We start from the raw sequence: 22,157 nt of genomic DNA, 5'->3' as shown, positions 1-22,157 counted from the left end.
TATAAAATCAAAAACCTGAGAAATGTTTCAGCTTCTCGTTACAAAATCCCAGAAGCCGCAAATTACTGTAATGAATTGTTTAAGTTTAAATTAGTTTAACTTATTAGATAAGAAATACAGATTCAAATTCACCTTCAATCAGTTGGTAAATTTAAAATTATATGTGTTGTACCACATTTATCATTTATCTACTCTGATTTTCCTCGTAATTCCTTTTTTTTCCATGTCAGGAAAACGAGGAAATGTTGAGAGAAAAATAAGAAATCTGTAAACTTCTGTTTTCACCGAGAAAATATGAAACATAACCAAAAAGAAAAACAGGAGCCAGTGAGAGGTGTTTATGCCTGAAATGTTAAATTTATGAGAGTTGAAGTTTGTCAAAAGTGTAAATTCTGACTTTTAAGTCGCCGCTGTCCTGTCCTGCTCGCTTCCATCTCCCCCCGTCCTCTGTGATCCCACGGTTCAGATTCTGGTCTGGTTGGCGAGTCTCTCCGAGACCCTCGTGTACATATCCAGTCAAAAACGGAAGTATTTTGAATTTAAAAAAAAAAAAAACAAGTTTAACCTGCTGTTTGTGCGTCCAGATGTGTCACTCTGGAATCTGTCCACATCTGTCTGGACAGGGAAAGATCAGAGCTGCTTTTACTCTTCGTTGTCCTCTGATTGGTGGACAGCAGCCTTCTTCAACTGTGATGCTTGATTTATGAATGAAGCCCCCCCTCCTCTCCCTCACTGTAAAAAAAAAAAAAAAAAAACTACACATCTGACTCCAAAAAACATCCTGTTGCTTCTTTTCAACACTTATTAACCTGCACGCTGCGTTGGCTGGAAAAGATTTGTTTCCTCGACACTCGTGTGTTTTTTTTTTTTTTTTAACTTTACTCGGAAAGATTTCAACAACTTTCCAGGGACCAAAAGGTCACAAAAGTCAACAAGAATTCACTGGATTTCAAAAGGAAAACCTGTAGTTAAAAGTTTTTGTTGTGACCGCCGCCTTAAGCTTCCCTCGCCAAAGGAAAAACACACACAAGCATCTAGTTTAAAAAAAAAAAAAAAAATACTCACAAATGTATAAAAGTGCAAACAAAGGAGAGACAGCAGGTGGCAGCGTTGTCGCAGTGTAAACGCCTTCTAATGGAAAAATACCCATGAAATTCACCATTTTTGTTACAGCGTCCACAAATCTTCAAATCTGACAGAAGCAACAAAAGTTTTTTTTTTTAAAGGACCTTTTTAAATAAACGTTGCAGCTAAAAAAACAGAATCAATGATAAATGCTTGTAAAAAGAAAACAGTGCCGTTTAGTTCTGACAAGTTTTAAATCATTCAATTTGTGCGAAATAGCAAAAAAAACTGCATTTTTACTGGTCGTACTGGTCGTACTGGTCAGACGCTGCGATCAGGCTGAAAAGATGTAACTTTCAGGTTTAGTGTGACGTAAAAATTAGCGAGAGAAGAATCCGGTTTTATCCCCCGACGCTCACTGGCTGTAACGTGCTCTGTACATTTTCTTTTTTTTTTTCTGTAATGTCTGTTGATTTTCTGTCTGCTAAAGTAACAAATGTGCTTCTTTATGATTCTTTGACTATTTATATTCTAAATCTGTAATGATTTTCTTCAGCTGTACCTCTCATTGTACAACCATGGGGATTCAGTAATTTGTAAATAAAGTATATATACTGTATATACTCTGATGACTCCGCGTCCACTTTGTCTTTCTCAGGTTTTGGTGTCGAGCTGCAACGATTAGTCGATCAACAGAAAACTGAATCATTTGTCACTTTTTACACCAAAAAAAAGCCAAATATTTGGTGGCTGCAGCTGAGTTCTGAGTCACATGACAGTAAACTGAATATTGTTTGGTTTTTTTTGACATTTGAAGACGTCACCATGAGCTTTAAGAGGTTATAAAAGGCGTTTTTCTCCATTTTGACATTTTATAGACAAAGTGATTAAACCAACATAATCAGCAGATTAATCAATAATAAAAATAATTGTTAGTTGCTGCTCTACTTATGACGCCTTCTCAGCTTATATTCACGTCGTCATAACTGATGAGCAGCTTTTTCAAGCATAAACATGATAATTTGCTGCTTTTCTTTGTTTGAAACATCTTTGGGTTTCGGATTGTTCAGACAAAACGTGTGATGACGTCACTTTGAACTCTAAAACTTTTCCCACAACATTTACGGACAGTTTTAAAAGTTCTCTGATCAAATGTTTGAGAAAATAATCATCAGATGCAGCTCTACTTTAAGGCTCAATGCACTGTGAGGTTTGTACAAAGAACATTTGACGTTATCTGAAATGTGATTTGTGTCTGATGAGATGAGCTGCAGATGAACAGATGTGTCATTTTAGAGCTGCAGCAACTATTATCTTTCGATTATTTTCTTGATCAATTAGTCTGATGTCAGAGTCTTTTCCCTGATTTAAACACACAATATGTCATTTCAGCCGCTAGCGGTCTCAATTTAAAACAATAACAACAGACAGAGTGTGATGACGGTGTGAAGTAGCAAGGGATCATGGGAGTTGTTGTCTTCGTTGTTAAATAACCAGCTTCACTAGGATAGGATTACTCCAGTGTTCATCATTCAGGATGTTTTTACCCGCAGAGGTCTCCTCCTCTCCAGAACAAACGGACCCGGAGATTACAGGTAAAAACACTGAATAAATCTGTTTCACCTAAAAAAATCAATATTTCTCCGCCGATGTTCGGCGACCACCGGACTTCCTGGAGGGGCTGTTAGCCGAGCTGCTGCTAACGTTTGTCCAGTTTATTTCTCTGATAACTTAAGATCCAGACGTCCAATGACTAAAATCCTTCTTCCGGCTAAAAGATATAGTTAAAAACCACATAAATTTATCATGAAAATGTGTCTTAAAACTGAATAAAAGTCCATTTATAACAGTTTGTGTGGAACAACCACAACACCGATGTATTATCTTGTATGTGTGTAAGTTACTCTTTGGTAGACGCCATTGTAGCGGACAAACACAGCGCCGCCGTATGCATCTGGTGTGTGTTTACTCTTTGGTAGAGGAGGTATGACGCCATTGACAGGCGACCAAATGAAACGGTCCGTTACTTTGATTAAATTACAGATTTCTCTGGGTTTGAATGTAAGAACACAACTCAACAACATATATAACATAGGTCTAGTTGTTTTTAGACATTTTAATGTGGAATAATTACATATTATAGCTTTAACTCACCGTCTGGAAGGTTGTTTTGATGTAAAGTAACATGGACTCAGTCTGCTGTGACTAAAACACATTTTAATGTACTTAATCAATTCTTTGATTGGATATTTTCAGTCTGTGACTCACCAACATGATGTCATGAGACACAGAACTGTGCTGAAGAACAGGGATGTTTTATTTTAGACAAAGATGTTTTTATCTCAAAATCTCGACATTAAACAGGTCTGAAGTTGTTTTTTTTTTCCAAAGTTGATTTATTCACATGTTAATAATAATCTGGTGCTTTTTCACTATTGTGGTGTTTTCAAAGATCATTTAACAAAACAAATAATAAAGCAGTTTTTAAGTCACTGTTAAAGGACGAGTTAAACCAGCAGTCAGGTGTCTGTAATCATTCCTCCTGTTCATACTGGATATTAAATGATCCTTCAAATGTGCTTTCAATGGAAGTGATGGAGGCCAAAATCTTTAGCATCAAATTCCCTCTTTGTGTTTCCTCGGACAGTGTTTCCCTGTTGAGCTGCAGGTGGAAGTATAGTAACAAAAAGAGGAACTTTGGCACTAAAAAGACTGTAACATTGAAAGATATCTACTTGATTTGACTCATTTGGACGCTGAAGCTTCATATTAGCTTCAGATAAACTTTTAAATACATTTTTGCACAGAAGGAGGACTGTGGATTTTGTCCTCCATCACTTCCATTGTAAGGTCATTATGAAGGGATCTTCTAATGGTCAGTATGAACAGGAGGAATGATTACAGCAAGAAAAACAGCTTTAATGTTGTTTTCAGACACACTTGATAAACTGTGAAATCGTCCTTTAAGGCTCCAAAGTTAAAAAAAACAGAAGTCAGTGTCGTTGTTCCTCTCTGGAGTTTCTGGAGTTTGTGACACAAGCATCAAACCGCCTGATGTCAGAAAACTTAAATATCATTTAAACTCAGTTTTACGGATGACAGTAAAAACTCTACGATGTGGAACAGAAAGGTCCGCTCTGTGACGTCATCCTCAGCGCGTTGGCGGTTAACACACGGGGGGAGGAGTGTTTCCTCTGCACAGAGTCCGCTGACATCACCGGCGGCGGCTCACAGTTTTTGATTGGGGCGGCAGGCAGAGGCTGTGATGTCACTACGTGGTTCTGCTCTTGGAGGCGGGCTCTGTCTCCTGCTCGTACTCGATCTCCACGTACGCTCGCTTCTTCCTCGCCGCCGAGCCGTTGGCCGGAGATTTGCCTTTAGACCTGGAGGCCTTCGTCTCCACCTCCATCTCCTCCTCCTCCTCTTCTTCTTCTTCTTCACTCGACACCTCCTCCTCGTCCTCTTCCTCCTCCTCATCGCTGCTCGTCTTCAGTTTGTTCATGTCCTGAGAGCAGAAGGAAAAAGTTCAGATTAAAAACATTCAAGGAAACTTAAACTCGGCGTCGATGTGACGGGATTCACCTCGAAGTCGCTCAGGTCGCTCTCCTCCACGTCTTCTTCTGCTACAAACTCTCTCTTCCCGACGTCCTGCAGACAGGAAACCAGTTCAGACCACAGCTCGATGTGTTTTTATGACTGTTCATGTAAAAGTAAAGCAGAGCTCCTTCATCACCTCGTCATCCTCCTCTTCCTCCTCCTCCTCCTCCTCCTCTCCCTCAGACTCGCTCTCTTCCTCTTCGTCTTGTTGCTCCAGAGCTCTGTCGAAGGCGTGGACGGGGAAGTTGTAGATGTCTCCGTACTGAGGACACACACACACACACACACACACACACACACACACACACACACACACACACACACACACACACAGTGTTACCAGAGATGTCTATGGATCAATATCAGATCAATCAGCATATTTTAAAGGATCAGTATCATCCAGAGCTGCAACGATCAGTCGATCAATCGATTTGATGAGATAGTTTGCTGTTTTTCTTTGTCTAACATGATTCAGTATCTTTGAGTTCTGAACTGTTTCACGGCGTTTTCTGATCAAACGATCGTCAACTAATAAATTAATCACTATTTTGATAATCAATCATTTTGAGTCTTTTTTTTAAAGATCATAACGTCCAAATTCTCTGATTCAGCTTCTTAAATGTGAATATTTTCTGGTTTCTTTAGTCTCTGTGACAGTAAACTGAATATTTAATGGATCAAACGACTAACTGAGAAAATAATTGACATATTAATCAATAATTAAATAATCAATAGTTGCAGCTCCAATATCAGATATTGATTCTTTCTTTCCTCCTCAGTCTGATCAGAGTTGCAGCTGTTAGATACTGAAGCGTCGTACCGTTCCCTGTTTCAGTCTCTCTAGCAGCTCCTTCTCGATGGCGTTGTCCAGCTGAGCGGCGATCAGAGCTTTCTCCTACAACAACAACAACAACAACAACAACAACAACAACAGCAGGTTAAACAGCTGCAACAGTCAGAAAACAGCTGATCAGCAGAACAACAACCAGTCTGAAGGTTCACCTCCTTCCTCTTCTCTCTCTGCTCCACCTTCCTGCTGAGAGGAACCAGCTTCCTCCTGTAAACACAAACAACCATATCAATAAACTACTCACTGATACTTTACCTGCAGGACGTTTACAGTACTATCTGCAGTACACTGACAGTACCTCCTGTACTATATTACTGCAGTACTTCATGCAGTACTTACTGTCTCTTCAGCACCAGTTTCCTCATGCGGATCAGGTACTGGGTGATTTTGGTGAAACGTTGTTTACATTTGTGTCGGATGAATCGAGGCCAGTAAATCAAGTTCTCATCGATCTGTTCCAGAGCTTTCTCGTAGTTCTTACTGAGCTTCACCTGCAGCAACACACACACACACACACACACACACACACACAAACACACACACACAGGTATCAGAACGAGCGTCACTGCTGACAGGAAGCTGTTTGCAGCGTTCTGACAGTAACGTTGAACGCCGGCGGATAAATAAACAAAGCTTCCTTCTCACCTTCTCCCACATTTTGGCGGGAAACGCTGCTCTCTCGATGACCTTCATATAGAGGAAACACTGACCTGAAGGACAAAAAGCGTCATTAACCAGCTGATTTATTATCTTTGTTATTTATTTCTGGTGTTCGGATCGTGCGGCGTGTTCACAGGTGGATGTGACTTTACCTTTCTCCTCTCTGATGGTGGCGTACTGGCTGTTGGCCAGCGGGCAGGACGAGCGGTTACACAAACCTGTGACGTTGTATTCATTACGACAGAAGTTCTGACTCTTCGTCCTGGACAGAGGGAGGATGAGGAGGAGAGAGATGAACTCCGACACAGTGGAAACTTTTATTTTGCTGAACTTTTACATTCTGATTTGGTTTTAAGACAGACTTGAAAAATTGTGAAAGTGTCCTTTAATAACTGACTGATTGAATGACAGAAGATCAGATTATGTTTCAGACTTACTTGACTTTGTAGGAGCAGAACTGTTTGTTCCCAATAAGATCCCAGATCACCTGCAGGAAACAGATTTGACACTTTACAAACATCCATCAGTTACATCAGAAGCTTTTTGATGCGCCAATATGAAGTTTTACACATAATCAAACTGTTATTGTTCAGTCTCGTGTTCTCACAGCTCTAAATGTGAGCAGAGAAGCCGGAAAACTTTAGAGTGACATTTTTATAAACGGAGTTTGGCGTCACGTTTGACAAGAAAAGAAAAGGTTTTCAAATGCTCCTTAAACACTTTGCTTTCACCTGAATGTCATTAGTAAAGTTATCTACTGATCTGTAACTAATCCAGCGACTAAACAGTAGAATTAACTGATAAAAAGTAACCAAATTCCCCGGTTTTAAAGGGTTACCGGTGCGCTAACGTTAGCATGAAGCACGTTAGCAGCGTCACATGAAATAATGAGACTTACGTCGTCGTGCTGCATGTTTATTTCCTCACAGAGCTGCTCACAGCTTCACCACAAAGTCTCCTGTTTGTCTCTGTTATATTAAACCACTTTCTGTAAAGTTACGAGAGATTTCTGCCTGTGTTCGAAGCCACATGGACGATCACGGAGCCGCCATGTCTGTTTGCATGGACGAGATCTCGGCTGCGGGAAGTCAACGCGAGGAAAGTCTCGCGATACTATGACCAACAGCATGGATTACTGTGAACAAACAGGATGAATTAAATTTTACCGGTGAAATATTTCAGACATTCATTAACAAATTACACACTTGATACAAATCTTTTCCTCAGGAAACAAAACGTTATAAAAAAGAATAAACAAACTTAATGTTTTACAGAGTAAATACAATTTAAAATGAAAGTGAAAAATAACATTCCCTCTGTTTTTTTTTTTTAATTTATGTTAAAAAAAATTTGGATTTATCCTATTTTATTTTTTACGCTAAATGAGACGTTGCTGTCAAAGAATTATATTTATTTATTTTCAGTTGTATTTATAATAGTTTTTTTTTTTTTTTTTAATTATTATATATTCTTTGCTGATGTGACAGTTAATTTAAGATTTCTGTTTAAATAAAAAATTGTTCAAATAACACAATGTGTTTAATAAATTAGTTCTGTATTTATATTACTTTCACTCTGCACATTACTGTTAATTTACTCTTAAATTACTGTTAATCTACTTTGCACGTGTCCATTTCTGCACTTTTGTCCAAACTGTGATTCAACCTGAACATTACTTTTGCACATTTTGTATTTGTACATTTTTTATTTACTTTACTGTGTGTTTATTATTAGTGCTGTTTTATTATATAGTAGATTTTATCTTTGCAGTTATCTATGTCTTCTTTTCTGACTCTGATTCATATTGATTTCACCTTCTAGACAGATTATCACGTATGTTATTGAATTTTGACACGCATCTGAAAGTCCCGCATAGTCAAACTCTTTAATATGTGACCATTTAAAGGTGAATGTCGGTTCAGGATCAGAAGGGCTGAGGCGCAGAGCGTAACAAGGTAGGGCTGCACCTGTCACGGAGAGCCGTGAACGCACCAATCATCATTTTCATGAACCGAAGGATCGAACTTTCAACATGGCGCTGAACGCGTCAGTACCGCCGCACGAGCTCTCTGACTGACGGTGTCACATGTTGAATACTCTACATGTATTATTCTCACCTGTCTGCTCACCTGTAAACACAACAACAACAACTTACACTCGCCTCAACGTGTTATAAGAAGAGCAGCGACAGGTAGAAAGCAGAGTTTTGTGATCTAGTCTGAAGAGATGCATTATGGGAGAAACCGAGGTTAAAAACAACGGCGACGCCTCGCGCTCCGGAGGAGAACTACATCCCATAATACTCATAATGTTCATGTTTTAATAAAGTTATTTTAGAAAACGTTGTGTTCAATGTCACAAACAAATTAATAACACACACAGTTATGAAACAGTCTCTAACTAATTCAGGCTAACATGCTAACATGCTGCCATCAGGCTAACAAGTTATTCTGATGAAGATAATTTGGTTCTTTGAAGGCAGTTTGAGGACTGATGATCAATCCTGGATGAAGATTATTGATCCTGGATGAAGATTATTAATCCTGGATGAAGTTATCTTGACTAACGAAGGCAGAATTAGCAGCAATTAGCGCTGTAACCCTGATCAGCGTTCATATGATTGGCTGAGAGCTGATCATGTGACGACTGTTAAATGAGGCAGGTGTGTTGGGAACATGAGTGTGATTATTCTGCTCAACAGTGTTTCTACTGTTTCATCTGTTCACACTGTGAGTGATGTTGATGTTCCTCATTCAACATACTTATTAATTATATTAATGATAATTAGTTTATGAAAATTAAAGTCTCAAAGAGCATCTATAACTGCTTCAACATGTTTCAGCAAGTGAGTTCTGCATTAATCACTTAATTGGATTTAGTGTTTCAGTTTCAATATATTTGAAAACATAAAATATAATTCATAAATCTTACCTGCATTGTTATGTGATGAGATTATATTAAAATACACAATAAATATAAAGGGCAGCAGAATATTTCCATCTGGATTAAAGCTGAGTATCATTTAAAGAATTATAATACAAGCACCCTTAAACAGGTTATTTCATTTGATACCCGTCATGTGATTGGAAGCAATCAGTTGTGTAAAAAGCCGCCACTCCTCCATCCAAATGATTTTTACATAAATACATTTTTGAAAGTGTTCAAATTATTGAGATATTTATAAAATAACTGTACAGGTATTATCACCACAGACTGTTTGGGTTGCAGCTGATCACACGTCACATTAAATAGAAGAACGCTTGCAGTGATTGGCTTTTTGGTCTTTTTTTTCTAGATCTGGTACAAAAAGGATCAACTGCAGGTGTCATTTAATTAGAGAAGATTCGTTATTACTTGGTTCTGAGTTATTTCAGTACTGATACTCAGCTCCAGTCTGACTGTAGTCCAGTACAGTGAAGTTCAGTACTTGAGTAAATGTACTTAGTTACATTCCACCTCTGTATTATTAATTATAATAATCAATTTATGAGTATAATTGGCATTGCCAGTGTGAAGTTGTTCATGTCTGTGATACTGATGAAGGCTGATGAAGGTCATGTCAGAAGCATGACTCATCGTCCCTCCGACACTAATTAAAGCTTATTCTTCTTCTACAAACTTTAATCCGTCTGCTGGTTTGTTTTGATCATGTCGGAGGAAACAGAATAAACTCACAGACTCCTCAGTGAAAAAACAGAGAAATGGTTTATTTTAGTAAATAGTGTGAGCTCTTCACTGCTGTACAACACTGGCATCTGTAGTTGGCACTCTTTAAAGGGACAATCCACCCAAAAAAAAACAACAAAACAAAAACAAAACAAAAAACAACAGAATTCACACTCGTCATCACCTCTCTGGCTTCCATTAAACTGATAATAACGGCTGTGAGTTCTGTTTATCGGGGGACATCTTTAGATTTCTTCTTTTTTTTTTTTTCCTTTTTTTATTTTGCTCAATAACCTCCCAAAAATACCAGCCTCTGGGACACACAGTACAAAATGAAACAGGGAAAGAAAAAAAAAGAGAAATAAAATCAAAGGCACCCAAAGCCACAACAGACAGAAGTCAGCCGAACAACTGAAAACTACACTGACATGCAACTCACATCGATTTACACTGAGCTATATAGGCATGCAAAAACAACACTGCTCTGAACAGGCGCTGATTGACAGCACACACACACACACGCACACACACACACGCACGCACACACTCACACACACTCACACACACACTACAGATCAACAGCTTTCTGTAAAACGGCGTGTCGGCTGCTGCACAGACAACTACTGACGGGAGGCTACAGATCGACCCAGACGCAGTTTGTTTCCCCCCACGACCCAGGAGTCTCACTGGGATGTCAGATGCATTGTGGGTAACGCTCCCACAACATCCAGTTAACGATTAATAACAATAATAATAATGATAATAACAACAACGGCAGCTGAGGAAAGTTCAGACGCCACCGACTGAAAGTGACGAACACCTGCTGTTCAGGTGTGAAGATTAAAGAACAGCAGTCAGCTGATTCCTCCAGAACCAGAAGTGATCGGATGACGGATCAATATCGACTATTTCTCCAACCTGCAAACCCTCGAATGCTCTCCACGTTTTCTTTGAACTGTAAATATTCTGCATTCAGGACCCGAAACACACGAAACACACAAGAGTTTTACGAATTTTGTTTTCTTTTGATCAGAAAATGATTAATTATGATCTGAGAAGGTTCCACAGCTGATCGCTGAGATCCAGAATCATAAACCGGTTTTTGTCATTTCTACAGTAGATCAATAAAGTTTGTTATGTTGAGATCACAATTAATAATTCTATTATCACCAGAAAACACAAGATGGATCCCGGATTTTCAAATGAGAGACGTTCTCTAGGATCAGAACATGTGCTTAGATTAGACCTGATGTTCAAGAATCTGCAGAAAATCTCATTTTGAAATGTTCCACAATATCAAACAACTGCTTCTAGAACCAGAACAAGTGGTTTTAAGGCAGAACAAGTTCTGGAGCTCTCACTAGATTCTAGATTTGTTCTAGAATTAGAAAGCGCTGGTTCTATGTCTTTAAATAAGAGTCTCCTTGCTCTAGAATCTTAAACTGTGCTCCAATCAAAAGGAAAGTAAATGTGTTCGTCCTTCAATAAGATGTTTTCTTCCATAAGAACAATGTACACATGTTTATGATCATCAAACCACAGATTCTAGAGCAGTAAGTCTAGAATCAGAACATGTGTGTCTGAAGGAAAACATCCGTCAACAAGATGTTTGCTGGTCAGAACGTGACGGGTTCTCAGTTCGATGGTAAACGACTCTAGAGCAGCAGTGCAGGTGTTTGGTTCTAGAACCAGAACAAGCCGAGCACGCTCTAGAATCAGAAAGTGTTTTCAGAACAGGAGGTCTCCGTGTTCTAGACGTGTTCCACAACCTCAGAGCAGCAGAGTTTGTGTTACGACGCTGGATTACATTTGAGATTTTCTAGAACAGACTCAAAATCAGAGGAACAAACCCAGCTGGTTCTAGACTTGTAGCGTGTTCTGCGTAGAGTTTCCACGTTCTAGAAGCTGTGAATTGAAGGAAAGCAGATTTGTTCTTCCTTCAGCGAGACGTTTTTGGATCAGAATGAGAAGGTTCTAACACGTTCCACGGTTTCAAACTCTAGAAAAATAAAATGTTCTGAAATCTTGGATTCCAGAATCAAAATAAGTAAAACATTCTGAAAGTGGCGCCACTGTGACTCGAGACTGAGAACGTCCCGACAGAACGTGTTCCACAGTCTGAACACGTGAGGATTCATGTTTTAAAAACACACTCGAGAGACTCTAGAACCAGAATGTGATGGAACCTGTTCCACAATATCCAACAACGGAACAGTGACGCAATGTTAAAAGTGATATATGAATGTGAATGACACACACACACACACACACACACACGCACACACACACACACACACACACACTCTAACCAGGAATGTTCTAGATTTCAAACAGCTGTGATCCAGAATGAAAACGGTTTCAAACGTTTTCGTTTCTGATCTTCCCTTTCAGGCACACGAGATGCTGAACAGGCAACACGGCTGTTTACGCTTCAGCTGTTTGGTGTCTGAGTGACGTCTACACGCGGACTGCGGCGGGCGGGCGGAGCTACATCCGCTCAGAGCAGAGGATGGTGGGATGTAAAATGAACCGAGACGGTTCCTTCCCAGCATCCTCTGCCTGAATTCGACCAAACACTGAGGAGGAGGGATGCTGTAAAATGACTGTAAGGGACGAGTGAGAGTCAAAGAGAATTATTTAAAAATCCTAAACGTCTAATAAGATCAGTGGAGCTGATACACAGTTTACACAGGACAGAACAGGAGAGGTAACATAAATCCAAAGAACAGATAATATACAGAGAAAACAAGGCAATCAGCTGATATAAACATATAAACAGAAAGGTGACTATACAGCGCGTTGATATGCAGCAGAAGAAGAAGAAGAAGACGAAGAGCTACGAAGGGGACAGATTTAAAAAAAACAAGACTACGTCAAAACCTCGTATGTGGCTGGACCGTTAGAGGGCTTAATATGAAACAACGGATACAGGAAGTGGCGACACCTGGCCGAAGTGACTGATGGAGTGACGCTATTGGGCGACCAATAGCGTCACTCCATCAGTCAGTCAGTTATAGTTTATAGGGCGCCCTGCTGTTGTGGTCCAGCCAAAAAAAAAACAACATATGAAATATAAAATCAACTTTAAACAGATGGTTTGCAGGTTTGATCTGTGCTCCTGCAGCCGGGAAACAAACGCTGCTTTGTGTCATAACCAACCAATCAGAAAACAGCGCTCAGGTTAGCTTCGGACGGGGGGGGGGGGGGGGGGGGGCTTGACGACTGCTACAGTTTACCTTCACTCAGGTTTCAGTGTGCTGGTTTGTTTTTGGTTTTATTAGACTGAAGCGGGGCGGACGTGAACCAATCATATTGTTTTTAGAACTGAGCGACACTGCTTCAGCTGTCTGAGGGAGAACGTTAAAGGAACATTCAGAACATTTTGGGAAATCCTCTTCAGTCGTTCTGATATCAGCTCCTTCGCAGCAGAACTTCCCAAAACATCAGGTTTGTTCCTTCAACCTGAACAAACATCATCTCATCTGGACCAGAATCCATCAACGCTTGTACCAACATGTTTAATTAGAGGAAACATCAGCATCCTGGCTGGTAAACGTCTGGAACACTTAATACTTTTTGGCACAGAAATGGTCGAATAAAACATGTCGAACGTCCGTGTTGAAGCTGCACCAGAAACAGTTTTAATAACCAGAAACACGTAGAACTGCTGAGCTGCAACTAACCGTCACTTTCACCATCAGTTCATCTGGTTCAGTCTAAGAGTTGTCAGAGAATAGTAAACATGTGTTTTATAATTTCCCACAGCTCAAAGAGATGTATTCAAATATCAAGTTTTGTCTGATCAACAGTCCAAAACCCAAAGATATTCAGTTTACTGTCATATACGACGCAGAAAAGCAGCAAATCTTCACATCTGAGAAGCTGGAACCAGAGAAGGTTTTAGCATTTTTGTTTTGAAAAAAGATTAATTGTAAAAAATCACTGCAGTTATAATTGTTTGGTCTAAAAAAATTCCAGAAAACAGTGAAGAGAATCCTTCTTCCTGAATCCTGAATTTACTGTCACATGAGACGAAGAAAAGCAGCAAATCCTCACAAACAACAGTCTGGAACTGGGGAATGTTTCGCATTTTATGCTTTAAAAACGTTTCAAACAATCGACTGATGATCAAAATACTTACAGAATATTTTGTCAGGTGATCAAATAATCAATTAACGGACTGACGGCTGCAGTTCTGTCTGTTAGCATCGTTAGCATTTCTGCTGAAACTGAATCTGGGCGGCAAACACGACGTTGTGACTAATGAACAAACACACCAACAATCTGAGAACTGAGCTTCTGCAAGTGATGTAAAAACTAAAAAAAAAAAAAAAAAAAAGGCATTCTGGGTAATCAAATCAACAGCGACAAGAAACGACATTTTATTTCTAAAGGTTCTCTAATTTTATACTAATTTCCTGAGTAATTTGCAGGTATTTAACAGTTAATTTTTAGGTTATTTTACAGAGACGATGGTGCAATTTGCTACAAATTATAAAAAACACAAAACAGAATAAAGTGTTGAGTTGGTTTAGTTGGTAAGTTCCCGCTCGTTATATTTGAGTTTATACATAGTTGTTAATTTGCAAAAAAAATCTTAAAATCTTACACTGTTAACAGTTCTTTAACTGACAGAAAATACTTCTCAGTGTTTAGTTTTGTGTGTCAAACTACATATGAGCATATTTAGGTTGAGATGAGAGTATTTCCTGTATTCTACCAAATTAAATAATAATGTCAGTACACAGAAACGTCACAGCAGCTTCTTTTAGGAAACGATTCAAAAATTACGGAAAGTAGGGATCCATGAAATAAAGTGCTACTTGTTGAAAGTGTTTTTAAGAAACAACCTATTACATATGTAGTATTTTCTGTCTGTGAAATAACTGTTCAGAGTCTAATTTAGGAAAATTTTTTTGCAATTTACCAACAACATGAATCCAACTATGATGTAAAACGTCCTAAAGTGAACCGTACCTGCTGATTACTCTGGAAATGTTCGGAAATTAGTGTAAAATTAAGGGACCTGTCAAATAAAGCGTTACAAAAAGGACAAAATGATAAAAGAATGGAAACAATAAGAGTCTGTGTTCTCTGCCCCCCCCCCCCTCCAGGCAGCGTTTCAGTCCGTCCACAGGTGACCTGCAGGGAGGCGGAGCCACAGAGACGCTCTGCCGTCAGACACCAGTTCCTCCTGAGCGTCCTCAGAAAGCAGAATAGTCACGTTACAGCGTCCGTGATGGAGAGCAGACGACGGTTCATCTAAAAAAAAAGGTCCCCTCCCTTCATTAACCCTGGCAGACCTGTCCCCCCCACTCCCCCTCCTCACAGCGCAGGTCTCCAGCAGTCCGACAGGGTTTCAGGAGAGGGGGCAGGGGAAGGGGGGGTTCGTCTCCGGGTGTAGAAGTCGGGTTTCAGCCATGTTTGTTATTAAAATCAATGCAGTTATTCCAAATGACTTTTCTTGGAGCGATTTAGTGTGTCAGCAGCCGTTGAAGAATCCTAGAAGAGTCTGAAGCTGTCTGGAGAAAAGTGATGAACGATCAGATAAACCTGCTCGCTGGTTTCTAGTTTCTGGGGTTTTTTTCCGTTCTTAAGGCGCTTCATAAAAGAAAGAGGAAAGAACTGAAGTCATCTGTGTCAGACTGTGTCACAGGATGTTTTAAACCCTAGTTTATCTTCACAGGGAGGGAGGGGGTGGTGGGGTTGTGGTTGGGAGGAGGTGGGCGGGCGGGCGGGCAGGGGGGTTCGGTGGGTCTAGGCAGGTCTCGGTAAGTCTATTTGGGGTCCTGGACCGAGTGCTCTGGTCTTAGGAGGTCTTGACCAGGTCGTAGACGTAGATGTGAAAGTCGTCGTCGAACTTGATGAAGTAGACGGAGGGTTTGGCCTCCACCTGGTGGATGACCATGCCCGACCGCTTCCCTCCGTCCTCTTTGGCGTATTCCACCTGTTTGCCCACCAGACTGTCCACCACCTCGCCGGGCTCCCGCTCCGCCGCCACGCTGTCATCTGCAGACACACAGAGAGGGAGACAACGACTGTTACTGCTGTTATTATCCTGATTATTACACAGACACATGTGTCCAAAAGTATGTGGACAGCTGAACACTGGACGTTAATCTGCTGCTGGAAACAGCCTCCGCTCCTCTACTGGTTTCAGGTTTCCTGCCAGATGTTGGATCCTGTGACCTTGATAATGAAGCCCAGCTCACAGTCGGAGCTCCGGTTCATTCCAGGAGTGAGTGTGGGCTGAGGTCAAACTATTTCACACCAAACTGGGAGCTGGCTTTTTGTGCACAGGAGCACTGACATGTTGAAACAGGAAAGAGACAAACACACAACTTGGGAGACGACTCGTCTGAAAGATTACGGAGTGTTGGAAGATTAAGATTTTCCTTCATTGTAACTAAAAAGATCACCAGAAGTTTACTGAACTATATGAACAGACTGTCCACATACTTTTGACCACATCATATATTTCTCTATGGATGTCAGTCAGAAGAAAGCAAAATGCAACTCATAATGTTTTTACTGATATCTGCTGTTGGTTGTCATGGAAACTGAAGACAAAGTTCTACTTTTGTGCAACAAATGTGAACAATAAATTATTTTTTCCATGTTTTGTACATGTTTTCAGCGTTTCAGTAACGTTTTGTCTTTGTCAGTAATTAACATTAGTTAACAGAACAGATTTATTACTAAATTCATCAATTAACACATAAAAAACTGCTACAAATTCAAAGACTGCAACAGCTGTAGCTTCAAAACGATCAGAGGACGAAACAAGACACTCGAACTAACAATAATCAAATGTCTAAAATGAGTCTGAACCAAACTACAGCAGCTCATAACAGGCTCTGCTGGTCTGAGTGTGAAGACTCACTGGAGTCGGGCATGATGCGCAGGTCTCCCTCCTTGTAGTCGTCCAGCAGCTGGTACATGTAGAGGACCGGGTCTTTCTCGTAGGTGATGTAGAACCAGGAGGTCATGATGGGGGCCCGGGCCAGAACCATCCCCCTCCACTCCTCCTTCGGCCCGTCCTCCGTCTCGAACATGTGCTCCACCGCCTTCCCGATCATCGTCTCCGCCAGCAGCGAGTCGCTCACACGGGCCGGAGCTGAGAAACCAGACCAGAGTCTCTATCAGACCAGATCCTGACTGGAGGTGAAACCGTATCAGGATTTCATATCAGGATTACAGTGACTGACGTTATAACGGTTGTCAGTATTATCACAGTATCGTTCAAATGTGCTGAAAAGGTTCAAAAAACACGGAAATCATTTCACCAAGTTTTATATCGAAAAACACAAATAAAATTAGCAGCACTTTGTGTTTACATAAACATTCAAATAATAACATGGTGAATAACTAATGAAAACATACTAACATTAGAGACGACACCGTGTGGCCATGAAAGGAACACCCGTCTCCTCTACTGGACTCTACTGGATTCTACTGGATTCTACTGGACTCTACTGGATTCTACTGGATTCTACTGGACTCTACTGGATTCTACTGGATTCTACTGGACTCTACTGGATTCTACTGGACTCTACTGGATTCTACTGGATTCTACTGGACTCTACTGGACTCTACTGGACTCTACTGGACTCTACTGGACTCTACTGGATTCTACTGGATTCTACTGGACTCCTGTTCTCATTAAACTGTCACTTCTTCTTCTTGTTCAGTAACTTACAGGAAAAGACTGAAAACAGGCCTGTGTTAAACAATACAAGGGGCGGTGTTGTTGTTGTGTTGTTGTTGTTGTGTTGTGTTGTTGGTGGTGTGTTGTTGGTGGTGTGTTGTTGGTGGTGTGTTGTTGGTGGTGTGTTGTTGTTGTGTTGGTGTGTTGTTGTTGTGTTGTTGTTGTGTTGGTGTGTTGTTGTGGTGTTGTTGTGGTGTTGGTGTTGGTGTTGTTGTGGTGTTGTTGGTGGTGTGTTGTTGGTGGTGTGTTGTTGTGTTGTTGTTGGTGTTGTTGTGTTGTTGTTGTGGTGTTGTTGTTGGTGTTGTTGTGTTGGTGTGTTGTTGTTGTGGTGTTGTTGTTGGTGTTGTTGTGTTGGTGTGTTGTTGTTGTGGTGTTGTTGTTGTTGTGGTGTTGGTGTGTTGTTGTGGTGTTGTTGTTGTGTTGTTGTGGTGTTGTTGTGGTGTTGGTGTTGTGTTGGTGGTGTTGTTGTGTTGTTGTTGTGGTGTTGGTGTTGTTGTGTTGTTGTGGTGTTGTTGTTGTTGTGTTGTTTAAAGTTCCGTTGAGACAGTGAAACTGATCCAGCAGGTCCAGTTGTGGTAACTTATCATCAGAAACGCTGCACGCTGGTTTGTAATATTAACAGACTGGTTTCTAAACGCTGGTTACTGGTGAGCACATGTGAAACACGTCTGAAATAAGCATGAAGTGAACTGTGTGAGCTGTCTGCGGACGCAGAACACGGAAATCATGACTCGGCCTTTTCTCCTCTTAGAAGGTTGAATAATCTCAGTCGCTGCCTTCCACCATGTTTTCATTGATGCAAAACAAACAAACCCACGTCGCTGCGTCTGGGAGACTGTTGCTAACTCTGGTCCACGCTGGACAGTGTTTACTGTGAGCACAGTGATCAAACACGGTTTTGTCAGGAATCTTACCGCGATTTATCATGAAACCTTTAATCTCTAATCATGACTGTCGAGACCTTTTCTTCTGGTCTGATTTCTGCTTTAAGCTTTGCTTTTTGATGCAGAACCTGTAAAAGTTTTTGTATTTTTATTTGAATTTTATTTCTTTTTATAATATTGAAGAGTGTGATGGTGATGAGTACAGCTCCCATTTTCATGGGAGTTCTGTTGAGACAGTGAACACTAAAACACTACAGCTCCCATTTTCATGGGAGCTGTAGTGTTTTTGTTTACTAACATTGTAGTTTAACGGTGAAGGTTTCAGAGTCTGAGAGCAGCTGCTGTATCGGAGCCAAAGCTGTCTGAGAATATGGAAAGAAGTTCCTCACCCACTCTGTCGGGCAGGACCTCCAGCCCCACCACCCGCTCGTCGCTGTACAGCTCCAGGCCGTAGATGCAGTCGAAGCCGTCGTACTTGATCAGGTAGAGTGAGGGGTTAACAGGAACCTGGTCCAGGACCGTCCCCTTCCACTGGGACGACTTACCTGCAGGACAACAGGAACTTGTTAGCAAACAGTTGTTTATTTCCACATCCAGCAGTTACGGAGCAACATTATCATTCATTTAGAGTCGTGTTTCTGTCCAGTATTCACTCTCTTTTAGCTCTTTTTTACTGTCCCCCAACTCCTGAGGGAAACATCTGGCTCTTTAACTATGTTCACCAGCTAGTCTACAGCTAACTGTGTCTGTTAGCGGGTAGCGTACGGCGGCGTTTTACAGCTTTTTCTTTGAAAACGACGCTATGAGAGACGCTGAGAGTGAACCAGAACAGTAAAGTTGCAGCCGGACAGATAAACAATGAGCTGAAAGTCACTATAAAGCTCCGTAAAGCCGAGAGGAGCTGCAGAGTCACTGATGACTCTCTGTAGGTTCATCACTACCAGCCACGATAGATATAACATTATATATATATTATAGTAATGTCTGTTGGCTCTGACTAGCTCAACATCTGGTCACAAACTTTGTGAACAGTCATGAGATGATTTTTCTTTTCTGTTATAATAATTTGTCTTTTCAGGACTTCCCCGTCTGTATGATGGAATTATGGGAATAAAAAGGACAAACTCAGCTGAACAGGTGTTTACAGGCAGTAAACTTCAGCTTTATGTCCCAAAAATATAAAAATAACCGTCTGTAAATCCGACTTACTGCCCTCCTTCCAGATGTGCTGGATCCTGCAGCCGACGATGTTCCTTCTGGGCTGAGCCAGTGTCTTACTGGGACCAACACTGGTCCTCTGTTTCCTGCAGGGAGGAGAGAGAAGACAGTCAAGGAGAAGGAGACGGCAGGAGAGAAGAGGAGGAGGGAGGGGAGGATAGAGAAAAGGAGGAAGAGCAATAAATAGTAAAGAGAAGTAAAGAGACGGGACAGAAAAAAACAGGAATTGAAACAGGAAAAAATAAAATTAAAGGAGTAAAGAAAGTAAAATATGATTTTATTTAGTCTTTCAGTTCAACAAAACCAAGCATTGACCCGACTTACTTGTGTGAATTCTTCTTCTTCATCATGTTTGCAGACACGCCTGAATGCCCTGAAACACAAACACTCATCTTCATCACTTTCACAGCATCCATCACAGCCAATCATCAATCCTCAGACGTCCGAGCCGACCTTGAACGCACCGACGAGGCGAGTTTTCAGTTGAAGGGAAACGTCTCTGAGATCATCAATGAAAAGTTACTTTATTATTAAATCAGATGGTTTCAGTCTGTTCTGATTGTTGCTTCCAGTTCTTTTATTGATCTCATCAATGACAGATTATAAGATTATTTTCATTGTTGAATGATTGTTTGGTTTATCAAAAAAAAAAACAGTGAAAAATATTCTACAATCTTTAATCTGTTTGTTTTTATTTCTTTTAATCTTTTTTATATTTTACTTATAGATAATAATATTATTATCATTATTAACAACAACAACAACAACAATAATACATTTATTTTCACAGCACTTTTCAGAACAGTTTAAAAAGCTTAAAAGTCTTTTACAAGAAATATTAAAATATAATGTTTTGATCGTTTTAGTTATTGTTTATAATTTGGTCTTTGAACTGTTTTAGTTTCTCTTTGGGATTCATAAAAGTATTTAATCAATACATCATATCTAAGATGATTCTTCACTATTTATTTATCCGACTAAAACTTCAAAGCTTCAAATAACCAAATAATTTGGCATTTTTGCTTAAAAAAAATTATTTGATAATCAAAACAGTTACCAATAAACTCTCTATCGATCGACTGATTGATTAATGATCAGTGTGATCACTGAATCAGTGTCAATTATTTTGTTTCTGTCAGTTTGGCGCGCAGCTCTAAATACTACATTACCCATGAGCCTCAGCTGCTGTTGCTATGGAGATGAAGATGTGAGTCAGAGGTGACGTGAACTCAGAATGCTTAAACCTGTCGCCGTGGTTACCGAAGCTGCCTGGATGTGTCGTCAGGTTTCTCAGAGAACCACAACAGAATGCTGAAGCTCTGTGATTGGATGTTTGTTAGTGAAATGCATCCTGGGAGTCGTAGTTAACTTTTCTCCTTCAGGTTTGGACTTTTTATCAGAGAACCGGATGTTTTCATGAAGCTGCAGACGTGGCGTGTTTGAGGTGTGACGTGTTCGGTGACTCACCCCCGTCCGCTCGAGGCCGCGGGGCCGCTGGGCTCTTGAATGGGGTCTTCATTCATCCACCTGTAGGGGGGCAGCCTGCCAGGCCACCGGTCGGGGGCCAAACGCTGGGAGCCGGACTGTGTGACGCCGGGTCAGTGGAGGTGGTGGGTGGGGGGGGGGTCGGTGTGAGGCGTGAGGAAGAGGGGGGAGGGGATGAGGATGGAGGGAGGGGGCAGGGGGCAGGGGGGAGGAGGAGGAGGAGGAGGAGGGTAGGGAAAGGAGGGAGGAGGAAGAGGAGGAGGAGGAGGAGGAGCACCAGGAATTAGGCCGGGCCCTGGACAAGCTGCATACAGGCCGGGTACAGACTAACACCTGGAGTCTGAGGTGAAGTCACAGCTGATGAGGAGACGAAGCGTTCGGCCTGAAGACAGAAACCAGAGCGAGAAGATTAGAAACTACAGCAGAGAGTCTCTTTTACTTCCTGTTTTCATTCACACGTAACAACAACAACAACAATAACAATAACAGCGGCCGACGCTTCATACGAGTGTTTATTTTCTACTTTGACAGCTTGTTCACAGTTAAACGTATCGACCGTCTTTCTCTGCTGCAGCAGAAACAGCGACTGTAAACTGTTTCTTCTTCGCTGGTTTTCTGTGTGGCTGACTTCCTGTCTGTCTGTCCTCTGCACATGCCCAGTAGGAGGAGGAACTGTTTGTGTTTGTGAGAGACTTTTAACCGGCTGATTCTGTTCAGTTGAACGTTTCTCCTGTCGGGAGGAAACATTCGATCTCTGTGACTAATCTGATTATTGTTTTACAAAGACGACTGCAGGTCAACAGGCAGAGGTCAAAGGTCAGGGAATCCTCCGTCCTGCTGCTGTTTATATGAATTAAAACCATCTCAGTCTGAACCAGAAACAGCCTCCAAATCAAACTGATGACAGTTTTTATCTTATTTTATTATATTTGGAGGATTTTATTCTCTTTATATTAATATGATTATTTTATCTAGTTGAACCTGATAAAGTGGAATCTGGGTGGTTTTATTAGTGAAGAATATT

General features: G+C 40.8%; 3 protein-coding genes and 1 non-coding gene across 4 annotated transcripts in view; all 4 read right to left on the bottom strand.

Annotated features, from left to right (window-relative positions):
- si:dkey-220o5.5 (actin filament-associated protein 1-like 2) overlaps window positions 1-3,648 on the bottom strand; it is a 43,210-nt gene extending 39,562 nt beyond the window's left edge. Inside the window, exon 1 of the mRNA XM_042420359.1 lies at window positions 3,220-3,648. The gene's annotated coding sequence lies outside the window, so the exon portion shown is untranslated. The remainder of the gene's footprint in view (window positions 1-3,219) is intronic.
- A 315-nt stretch (window positions 3,649-3,963) lies between these two features.
- mak16 (MAK16 homolog (S. cerevisiae)) lies at window positions 3,964-7,306 on the bottom strand. Its single transcript, XM_042420401.1, has 10 exons — window positions 7,071-7,306; window positions 6,610-6,659; window positions 6,325-6,434; window positions 6,158-6,222; window positions 5,852-6,003; window positions 5,665-5,719; window positions 5,483-5,557; window positions 4,799-4,924; window positions 4,648-4,713; window positions 3,964-4,570 (listed from the first exon to the last, which is right to left on the bottom strand). The coding sequence occupies exons 1-10, from the start codon at window positions 7,083-7,085 to the stop codon at window positions 4,337-4,339; spliced, it is 948 nt and encodes a 315-aa protein (XP_042276335.1). The 5' UTR covers window positions 7,086-7,306; the 3' UTR covers window positions 3,964-4,336.
- A 788-nt stretch (window positions 7,307-8,094) lies between these two features.
- Window positions 8,095-8,192, bottom strand: LOC121904732. Its single transcript, XR_006098292.1, has one exon. It is a non-coding gene; the product is annotated as a small nucleolar RNA U13 (small nucleolar RNA).
- Window positions 8,193-13,733: 5,541 nt separating this feature from the next.
- spinb (spindlin b) lies at window positions 13,734-21,307 on the bottom strand. Its single transcript, XM_042420407.1, has 6 exons — window positions 21,116-21,307; window positions 19,973-20,021; window positions 19,640-19,734; window positions 18,820-18,975; window positions 16,722-16,955; window positions 13,734-15,847 (listed from the first exon to the last, which is right to left on the bottom strand). The coding sequence occupies exons 1-6, from the start codon at window positions 21,165-21,167 to the stop codon at window positions 15,648-15,650; spliced, it is 786 nt and encodes a 261-aa protein (XP_042276341.1). The 5' UTR covers window positions 21,168-21,307; the 3' UTR covers window positions 13,734-15,647.
- Window positions 21,308-22,157: the final 850 nt, after the last annotated feature.

This window comes from Thunnus maccoyii, chromosome 9 (assembly GCF_910596095.1).
Source record: "Thunnus maccoyii chromosome 9, fThuMac1.1, whole genome shotgun sequence".
NCBI lineage: Eukaryota > Metazoa > Chordata > Actinopteri > Scombriformes > Scombridae > Thunnus > Thunnus maccoyii.
This window is presented reverse-complemented; position numbering and strand designations above follow the sequence as displayed.

Coding starts and splice junctions, on each gene's coding strand:
- mak16 (XM_042420401.1), bottom strand. Junction 6,223..6,324: donor CACCATCAGAGAGGAGAAAG/GTAAAGTCACAT, acceptor TTTGTCCTTCAG/GTCAGTGTTTCCTCTATATG. Junction 6,004..6,157: donor CCGCCAAAATGTGGGAGAAG/GTGAGAAGGAAG, acceptor GTGTTGCTGCAG/GTGAAGCTCAGTAAGAACTA.
- spinb (XM_042420407.1), bottom strand. CDS start 21,167: ATGAAGACCCCATTCAAGAGCCCAGCGGCCCCGCGGCCTCGAGCGGAC. Junction 19,735..19,972: donor AAGAAGAAGAATTCACACAA/GTAAGTCGGGTC, acceptor TCCTCCCTGCAG/GAAACAGAGGACCAGTGTTG. Junction 16,956..18,819: donor GGTCCTGCCCGACAGAGTGG/GTGAGGAACTTC, acceptor CTGGTTTCTCAG/CTCCGGCCCGTGTGAGCGAC.